This window comes from Denticeps clupeoides, chromosome 16, assembly GCF_900700375.1.
Source record: "Denticeps clupeoides chromosome 16, fDenClu1.1, whole genome shotgun sequence".
NCBI lineage: Eukaryota > Metazoa > Chordata > Actinopteri > Clupeiformes > Denticipitidae > Denticeps > Denticeps clupeoides.
This window is the reverse complement of record NC_041722.1, coordinates 7682653-7691996: the sequence shown is the minus strand read 5'-3', so window position 1 is coordinate 7691996 and position 9344 is coordinate 7682653. Positions and strand designations below refer to the sequence as shown.

At 44.1% G+C, this 9344-nt stretch overlaps 2 protein-coding genes across 2 annotated transcripts; one reads left to right on the top strand and one right to left on the bottom strand.

The window, feature by feature from the left end:
* Nucleotides 1–295: 295 nt before the first annotated feature.
* On the top strand, nucleotides 296–3847 carry hdc (histidine decarboxylase). Its single transcript, XM_028957093.1, has 12 exons — nucleotides 296–323; nucleotides 416–588; nucleotides 665–778; nucleotides 913–1035; nucleotides 1149–1283; nucleotides 1720–1863; nucleotides 2026–2092; nucleotides 2159–2321; nucleotides 2429–2516; nucleotides 2591–2689; nucleotides 2774–2875; nucleotides 3092–3847. The coding sequence occupies exons 1-12, from the start codon at nucleotides 296–298 to the stop codon at nucleotides 3845–3847; spliced, it is 1992 nt and encodes a 663-aa protein (XP_028812926.1).
* A 17-nt stretch (nucleotides 3848–3864) lies between these two features.
* LOC114765798 (very long-chain acyl-CoA synthetase-like) lies at nucleotides 3865–9313 on the bottom strand. Its single transcript, XM_028956253.1, has 10 exons — nucleotides 7962–9313; nucleotides 7385–7594; nucleotides 7156–7314; nucleotides 6823–6947; nucleotides 6531–6725; nucleotides 6196–6286; nucleotides 5193–5388; nucleotides 4838–4935; nucleotides 4620–4750; nucleotides 3865–4261 (listed from the first exon to the last, which is right to left on the bottom strand). The coding sequence occupies exons 1-10, from the start codon at nucleotides 8434–8436 to the stop codon at nucleotides 4088–4090; spliced, it is 1854 nt and encodes a 617-aa protein (XP_028812086.1). The 5' UTR covers nucleotides 8437–9313; the 3' UTR covers nucleotides 3865–4087.
* Between the last annotated feature and the right edge of the window lie 31 nt (nucleotides 9314–9344).

The following is a 9344-nucleotide window of genomic DNA, read 5'->3' as shown; positions in this document are numbered from 1 at the left end:
AATAACCAAATGTTTTTACTGTAGAATAAAGCCAAAAGAGTGAAAGGGATGAATATAAAGTACTGGCCATCATGATTTAATGTCTTCTGACCCTTTGTCACTGACACTTTTTTTAAAATTATATTTTAAAGTTGATTTAACATGTAATCATGTTGCGGTGGGCACACAGAGGTTATTTTTCCTTGACGCATGTTTGTCATGACGGGGTGTGCTCTTTGAGCAGAGCTGTATATATTCCTCTCCTCGGTATCAGCATCAGTCCGGGTTGAGAGAACGCGTCAGCAAGTGGAGAGAGATGCATGCAGAAGAATACCGCTGTAGAGGTGAGGCAAGCAGCAAAGCCAGAACCCACATTTCTAGAATATTCCAACAAAACCAGATGGTTTTTATTAAAATGTTCTTCTTCGTTGGACAGGGAAGGAAGTGGTGGACTACATCACAGAGTACCTTACAAAAATCAGGGAGAAGAGGGTCTATCCTGATGTCCAACCGGGCTATATGAGGGACCTTCTTCCTGAAAATGCACCTACGGATGCTGAAGACTGGGAAACTATCTTCCAGGATTTTGAGACAGTAGTAATGCCTGGGGTAAGTCATATTCAGCCTTTGTCACAAAATTAAACTTCTTAAAAAAAACACAATAATAAGATGTTGATGATCTCAGATGGTACACTGGCAAAGTCCACACATGCATGCCTACTTCCCTGCCCTGACGTCCTGGCCATCACTTCTTGGTGACATGTTGGCTGATGCCATAAACTGCTTGGGATTTACCTGGGTAATTATCTGACACCTTGATATTCACACTCAATGAAACTCATCATGATTTTGCATTACACTTCAGCGTGACTTACACTTCTGTAGAAATAGGAAATCTAAATGGGCGGGTTTGCGTTTTTGGGTTTTTTTTAGGCATCAAGTCCTGCATGCACAGAGCTGGAGATGAATGTTGTGGACTGGCTGTGCAAAGCGCTTGGTTTGCCCTCTTACTTCCTCCACTACCATCCAGAAAGCAAAGGCGGGGGCATACTCCAGGTACGTTGGAGGAAATCTGTACTTTTGTGGAATGAATTTTGATGTATTTGATGCTGTGTCTCTTTGTCCCTGTACATAAAAGTCCATGTGGATCTTTTTTTTGTGCTTGTCAGAGTACTGTGAGTGAGTGCACCCTGGTGTCCCTACTGGCTGCCAGAAATGATAAAATATTGCATTTGAAAGAGCTAGAGGCAGATGTGGACGACTCGGTAATCAACTCCAGGCTCATCGCTTACGCATCTGACCAGGTTGGGCACAAAAGCTACCTTGACATTAACATTGGTTACCCAAATATTTAAAAACGAATACCACCGCAGGGGAATATTTATCTCCACAAGTTCCGCTTTTAAAACTGGCATTATAAAACACTAGCATACAAAGTTTACTGAGCTACTTTGCACAGGATGCAATTTAAATCCTATATGAATATTATTTATTATTGCTTATCAGCCACTGCCTATGCTGCAGTCGAAGACACAGTGAGCGCATTAAGAATAATAATTACACTGTGAACTGTGAATATTAACAGTAATGTGAGAGTCTTCAGGTGCACAACTAGTAAGAATACCACCCTAGGTACTTGTGCTGGGAGAAAATAGTCCACGTGTCTTTTAGCAATGTAAAACTTACGCTTTTAAAACTTTATAGAAGAAGATTTGAACTGCAATTTTCTCTGTTCCGAAGGCTCACTCTTCTGTTGAGAAAGCTGGGCTGATCTCCCTTGTGAAGATCAGGTTCCTACCCACAGACGAGAACTTCTCCTTACGCGGGGAGACACTTCAGGCAGCTATCGAAGAAGACAAGAAGAGAGGCCTCATACCAGTCATGGTTGGGATTTATTTAATCAGCGGCTGTGCAACGTCTCCTTCTAGGATTAAGCCTAGTCTCTTTAGGGGCCTGATAAAATCCAAGATCCACTGAAATTCCCACTTCCTCATTAAATATTCCAGACTGGTTGGCACTAACGAACCTTTTTCCACCTTGTTTCAGCTTTGTGCAACACTGGGGACTACAGGAGTGTGTTCCTTCGACTCCCTCGCTGAGGTTGGACCAGTGTGTAAGTACTGACATCCAACACGAAGCCGCATTAAATAAACGGAATTCATTCCTGTAATTTTCTCAGGTGCCAGAGAAGGGCTGTGGCTGCACGTGGACGCAGCGTACGCCGGCTCTGCTTTCCTCTGCCCCGAGCTGAGAGGCTTTCTGGACGGCATTGAGTTTGCGGACTCATTCGTTTTCAACCCTTCCAAGTGGATGATGGTGCACTTTGACTGCACTGCTTTTTGGTGAGAGAATCTGAGATTCTACTTGTACGGAATATTGCTTTATTGCACGAGATAAGCAATATAAAGTGACTGTAATAAATTTAAGGCTGTTTCCTTGATTTTGACAGGGTAAAGGACAAATGTAAACTTCAGCAGACCTTCAGCGTTGATCCCCTCTATCTCAGACACGATAACTCAGGAGCCATTGACTTTATGGTAATCTTACACATTTAATCTGTCTTTTTGTCATCTCGGTTAAAGTATATCAAACCATAATTTTTGTCATCCAGCACTGGCAGATTCCACTCAGCCGAAGGTTCAGATCACTAAAACTGTGGTTTGTCATGCGCTCCTTTGGACTGAAGAACCTTCAGACACACATCAGACACGTAAGACGCCGATTCTAGTCTCATCTTTGAAATGACAGATCGATGTATAGACACACAATGGGAAAAGTGTAAATGTTCCTTCAGGGTGTGGAAATGGCCAAGCTTTTTGAGTCCCTGGTGCGAAGCGACCCAAATTTTGAGATCCCTGCCCAGCGCCACCTCGGCTTGGTGGTTTTCTGTTTGAAGGTGGGTGAGCGCAGTGACCATGCAACATTTCTGTTCATTTACCAGTAGAACTGCCCTTTGTCCGTTGCTGGGAGAGTGCGGATGTACCTAGCAATCATGTGCATCAAGAAATGCCGTTTATTTTTCTGGCTAATGATTGACCAGTCAAGTTCATGTTAAGATCTCAAATCTGTAGATGTTAATGCCTCAGAATTCCCTCCTTTCCCTGTAATACAGGGTGGAAACACACTGACGCAAGAATTGCTGCAAAGACTCACCAAGAGCGGCGCCATGTTTCTTATCCCGGCAGCTATTCACACCAAGCTGATAGTTCGATTCACCGTGACCTCGCAGTTCACCACGCAGGAGGACATCTTAAGGGACTGGGCCATCATACAACAAACTGCAGCCACCGTCCTCGCCAGAGACTCAATCAGGCGCTCGGTGTCCACCACGGACGAGACCCGCAAGTCTGTTACAAGCAAATCTGAGAGGAAGAGCTCTGGAGAGGCGAACTGCCTGTCTGACCAGGATGAAAGCCTGGATCTGGAAGCATTCGACTCTGAAGAAGAGCAGGACGTTTTCAGCCAGGATGTTTTCATGGTTGAGTGGGGAAAACCAGAGAGCCTGATGATGCCCGTCCTGAAGAAGTCCATTCGCTCTTTCAGCTGCAGCGGCGCCCTCCCTCCCAGGCAAAGGGACCCGTTGACGGCCATCAAAGACGGCCCATCGCCCAGCCCAGGAGGCGCCCTGTCGGTCATCCCGGAGAAGGAAGACGGCGTCCTGGGCAAGAAGGTTTTGAAGAAGCTCACAAAGTTTTACAGCGTGCCCAGTTTCGCTCAGAAGTGGATGCAGTGTGGCATGCAACAAGCCTACTGCCCCGCCACAAGCGTTCAGATGTTCCCCAGGCCATGGCTGACCAGCAGCAGGGTCAACTGCTTCAACTGCTTCACAATGAATCAAGTGGACACGTATGCACTGCCAACTAAATAGCACCATCAGACACTGAATTCACGCCACACTGTTTATTCAGAGTAATCATCTATTAAAACATTTTTCAATATTTAAATGTAAATGAAATACCAATGTACCAGCTGCAGGTTCATTTACATCATATACAGATTGATTTATGGTTATAATTAATTGAATTAAGTGATATAAGTTTGTCACAAAATTATGGACCTTGCTATTAAATGCCAGAATGAAACATGGATCCACACGAACCTGTTCCTCCTACAACCTCAAACGTCCCTCAGAGATGGAGCTGTAAATGTCTTTGGTCATGGGAACGTATCCTTTGTTATCCTCCAGGAAGTACATTGAGTCCCTAATTACTGCGGGATCAAACCCCTCCTCAGCGAGCTTCACTTTCATCTGCTTGAAAGTACCGGTCACGTCTAGCAAATTCTGGGATTTTTGAATAAAAACGATATTGTAGTTAAAACACTGACATCATATATGACCTGGTTCACGTCACAGGAAACAGTTGATGTTTTAACTTGCATTTCTGTTGATAAATGTAGTGGATTTCTAAAGCTGCCATTGATACTCCAGATGAACTGAACCTCAAGTAACCTACTGTGACCTTCAGGAGACTGAAGGATAAAACCTTAAAATAAAACCTTAAAATGTCAAGTGTAATGTCTCATTCATAACCATGAATATTTCATGCCCAAATATTTTGGGCTGAACAACTTTCCACACTGCTTAGAAGCAGGTTTCATCATGAATGAAATCTGAAGTCTGCTGTATCGTTTTTGATTACCTGAATTCTGAGAAAGCGAGGTATGGCATAGCTGGGGAGGTAGGTCTTGATGTGCTCATAGGTGGCCAACAAATCCAATTTCATCCCTTGTGTTAGTTTAAGTGATGCCATTCCAATTCTTCCTTCGTGGCCTAATAGCATAAAGCATTTCAGTGACGGAATACGGGATAAGCATCGAGGTGCTCTGAGCAGAACCAGCTTTTAATTGTTCACAGTACCTGGCACTCTGACACCGTACACATTGGCCTCCTCTATGAAACCCAGCATGATCATAACATCAGTAACCTCCGTGGTAGCAACATTCTCCCCTTTCCATCTAGCAGAAGATAATAAAAGGCAGGGGTCAGCCCAGGTTAATCTGCTGCGTGTGTGATGTTCTTCACCAGCCGTACAGATCAGACTGTTCTAACGGAGTACACATCGCTTTTAATGTTAGACCCTTCCTTAATCTAACAGATCACTTATTTTAAAGCAGACAATTCTCAAAACAGCATTTTTCAACGCTGGTTGTACAAGGTGGGATGGGATGAAACCTGGGCTGTGTGAACGTTCAGGCTGCAACACAAACCACACCTAAACGTGTCTCCAATGCGATCCTGAAAGTAAATGAACCCTTCATGGTCCGTCCTCAGAAGATCTCCGCTGTTGAAATACAGGTCCCCCTTCTCAAACACATCAGTTAAAATTTTCTTCTTGGTCTGTTCTTTGTTCGCATAGCCACTGAAAGGAGTGGACTTGGTTATTTTTGCTACCAGCAGGCCTGTCTCTCCTGTGTGGAAAAATATTCAGAACAATAATGTTAATTCTAATTCTGCCGCAAAATCTACATCTTGATTTTACAAATATACAAAACCATCTTCAACCCTGTGCCACTAGTTGCAACACAAGCCCTAAGCATGACACCCCTCCCTCCCCACTGCTTAATAGTTATGGTTAGGTTTTTTTTTCCTTGCAATTCCTTTACACATAGTTTAGCAAACTATGGTCCACAGAAGCGGTTTCCAAAACTTATCAGGCTTGTTCAGACATTCCTTTACAAGCTTCAGACTTCAGAATTTAGTGGCTAGAACAAGGGAAAGATTTTCTTCTGCTGATTATACCATGAACGTTATAATAAATGACATGAGGACAAAATATTTTATTTTTCCGAATGCTAGCAAATTGCTTCGAGGACCCATGGCTCTTATTACTTTACTTTATTTTATTTTGCAGATGCTTTTATCCAAAGTGACTTACAAGAGGAAGACACCAGCAATTCTCATTCAATTTCTATAGAATTTTGAGTTTACAAAACTAAGAGCCCTGATAAGGCCTCTTATCTTGAGTAAGATCATTTAAATAGCTTTAAAATATGTTCTTTCAAAACAAAGGCTATGAACAAGGTATATAAATCTATAAGCTGATTAAGGGAGATTGGAAAAAGTTATCTGAAAACTCAGATGTATAGGTTTTACAATTTTTTACATTAAAAATGCTGATTTTATGTCTTTTGGTAATCATTCATCTTCTGCTCACTGAACACAGTAACAGGTATGTTTCATATGCTTTTGCATATTAACCAAACTTGACAGGTTACCTAATGGAACTTCAACACACAGGCCTCTGGAGTCTCTCACTGGCTCCTCTTTCTCCGTGTCATACTTTATCATGGCATATGGATAAGATCTCTGCAAAGAATGTGTATTACTGTGATTACTTAAGTTTAATTCTGCCTAAATTTTTCCTGCCGTTCGTTTCAGCTTAGAAATAGGTGGAATGCCACTGAAATGTTTTATGACGGCAATAAAGAAACCACCTTATGTGCAGTTGTGCTCGTGATAAAGAAAATGCACATTAGTATGTGGCCTTTGAGATTTCAGTTATTCTTCTGCAAAATGTCACAATAATGCCAATAATCACCACCTTTCTCACCTTGTGAATGGACAGCACTTTCCCAATTGCACCAATTTTTCCAGTGTAGTTCACAAACCCAATGTTTCCTTCAGTGGCACCATAGCACTCGCAGATGCGAACACCCCCAAAGCGCTGGAGAAACTCTGTCCAAGTGTCACTTCTGATGCCGTTGCCCAAGGCCAACCTGACACTGTGGATTTTGTCATTGTCTTTCTGTATTTGTACGTGAAAAGCACATTGTAAGATGGACTGGACTGAAGTGACATGTAAAAAAAAACATTAAATAATAGTGCACTTGTGAAAATCTTACCTTTGGTGTGTTGCACAGATATCGCATTATTTCACCTATGTATTGGATGACGGTTACATTGTGCCTTCTGCAGTCGTTCCAGAACTGTGAAGCAGAAAACTTGCGCTTCAGAACAACAGTTATACCTGCATGTGTGAAAAACAAATGCATTAAGAGTTTGTAATAGAAACCTACGAATTTGTTCTGTAACGAACCACTGCTTACAATTAACCTATAAACCCTTTAGAACTGGAACTTGGTTTTGGAAAGCACTGCTCCTAAAATTTGTGCCTTCTGTACATCATCCACTATTCTACCCAGCTGAAGACTTACTGAGGAGTTAAAGCCACCTGCCTTTGTCTATGGCTCCTGTTAGCCCCATTAAGAATCCGGCACTGTGGTACAAAGGAAGGTAAATGTATATGACGTCGCTTGAAGTTACGCCTGCGATGGTCTGCATGAACGACGCCAGCCACATTCTTTCGTGGTTTATGACAGCAGCTTTGGGTAAACCTAGAGGCACAAAGTGAAAAATAGGGTAAAGACGCGGTGCCAATGTTATGCCCAACACATTCTGCATTACCTGTTGTTCCAGACGTATAAATGTACAAGGCTGGGGTTTTAAGCGTAACGTTCATCCTTAAGGCAGGTGATAAAGGTTCCTCGGAGGCTGCATCCAACTCGTCAGCCAGGGCCTCGATGCCCACCGTGTCGCACTCCTTCGAGAGAACGAACACCGCAACCTTTTGATCAAGCAGCGTTGGCAGAATCCCCTCAACTGCTTCTTTTAGGTCTGGGAGAGAAGAATGAAAAAGTGCACAGCACTTAACAAGCGGCCTTCAAATGATTGCACAATCGCATCCAATGATTTTACATTTACATTTATGGCATTTATCAGACACCCTTATCCAGAGCGACTTGCTCAGGGACACAATGGTAGAACCTGGGTCTTCTGGTTCATAGTTGGGGTCCTAGTGAACCGGAATTGATCTCTTCATCGATGGTAACTTGAAAGCACGTTGTAAGTCGCTCTGGATAAGGGCATCTGCCAAATGCCGTAAATGTAAATGTCATAGGTTCATTACCCACTAGGCTACTACCCACGGGTGTTCCATTTATACATCACTGTCATTATCAATAATACCAGCATTTAAAATGACCTGCAGAGACGATCAGCACCTTGGCGCCACAACACGAGAAACAGTGCAACAAGGAACCGGCCCTGATGTTGCAGTTCAACAAGGACGCGACACAGCCCAGCTTGGCCAGACCCAGCCAGACCCACACGTACGCGGGCTCGTTGCCCATGAACACGGCCGCCGTGTCGCCCTCCCTCAGGCGGCCTCGCCGCGACAGCACCCTGGCGACCTGGCTGCTGCGCCGGTCCACGTCCAGGTACGAGAAGCGGCCGCCGTCGTGCACCAGGAAGGCTTTCCCCGGCTGCGCCCGGACCCTGTCCAGGAAGCGGTCCAGGACGGTGTAGCAGGGCGCCCGCTTCGCGTAGCTCCTCATCCGCAGCGCGATGCCGACGCCGCGCAGCACGTACTGCAGGTCCGGCCACAAGTAGGGGAAGCGGGCGTGGAGCAGGAACGGCAGGAGGACGAGTCCCGCCACGGCGGTGAGCAGCGCGTACATTTTACGCGGAGTTGGGACAAGAAGCGGAGTTTTAAACTGAGGGGGTTTTAACAACCTCTCCAAGGGTCAACCCACGGTTGCCAGATGTTGACCAGACACGTGCATATGTAATATTAAACGTGACATAAAAGTAGTCAAAAACATAAATTGCCCTGTCAGCCAAAAGCAGTTATAGCAGTCAATAACAATAATCTCAGTAAACTTTCTACGGTGACGCCTGTGAATAAAGTCGCGTATAAAACTACGACTTGGCAACATGGTTTGTAAACTGTGCCAGAGTTGGAAAGGACTGCCCAGATCCGATCGAAAGTCGGAGACAAAGATTACTCAACAGCACCCATCCTCTTATTACAGAGAGGAGACCATAAAAAGGCAGGCCGAAGTGCACATAAACTCTTACTATGTTGATTTAGTCAATAAGGTAACCTGTCTGTTAAAAAGCATGTCATAATAATATTTCTGTAATTGTTTATCTAATTTCACACATTTATAAAAAATATCAGATACTTGCCCAAATTTTAGTAATCTCCAAACTGGACTACTTTAACTCACTACTCGACCTCTTCAGCTGATCCAGTCCGACTTGTTTTCAACCTTCCCAAATTCTCCCACACCATGCCATTGCTACATTCCCACCACTCGCTCCCTGTAGCTGCCCGGATCAGGTTCAAAATACCAATGCTTGCCTACAAAGCCAAGGAAAGGTCAGCGGCACCATCCTACCTCAGGCCTCTCATCACTCCTTGCTCTGCACCTCCATATCTCAGATCCTCCAGCACTGCTCTGCTGGAACCACCATCTCTCAAGGTACTAGGAAGCATTAATCTAGACTCTTCTCTTTCTTGGCTGCTATACATGGTGGAATTAACTTCCACTAGATGTTTGATCAGCTGTGTCACTAAAGATCT

Bases quoted from the DNA above. Each gene is read 5' to 3' on its own strand.
- hdc (XM_028957093.1), top strand. From the start codon at position 296: ATGCATGCAGAAGAATACCGCTGTAGAG. The intron at 589-664 runs GTAAGTCATATT...TGATGATCTCAG, and splicing joins AGACAGTAGTAATGCCTGGG to ATGGTACACTGGCAAAGTCC. The intron at 1,284-1,719 runs GTTGGGCACAAA...TCTGTTCCGAAG, and splicing joins TCGCTTACGCATCTGACCAG to GCTCACTCTTCTGTTGAGAA.
- LOC114765798 (XM_028956253.1), bottom strand. From the start codon at position 8,436: ATGTACGCGCTGCTCACCGCCGTGGCGGGACTCGTCCTCCTGCCGTTC. The intron at 5,389-6,195 runs GTAACCTGTCAA...TTTTCCACACAG, and splicing joins GTGTGTTGAAGTTCCATTAG to GAGAGACAGGCCTGCTGGTA. The intron at 4,262-4,619 runs GTAATCAAAAAC...CAAAAATCCCAG, and splicing joins CTCGCTTTCTCAGAATTCAG to AATTTGCTAGACGTGACCGG.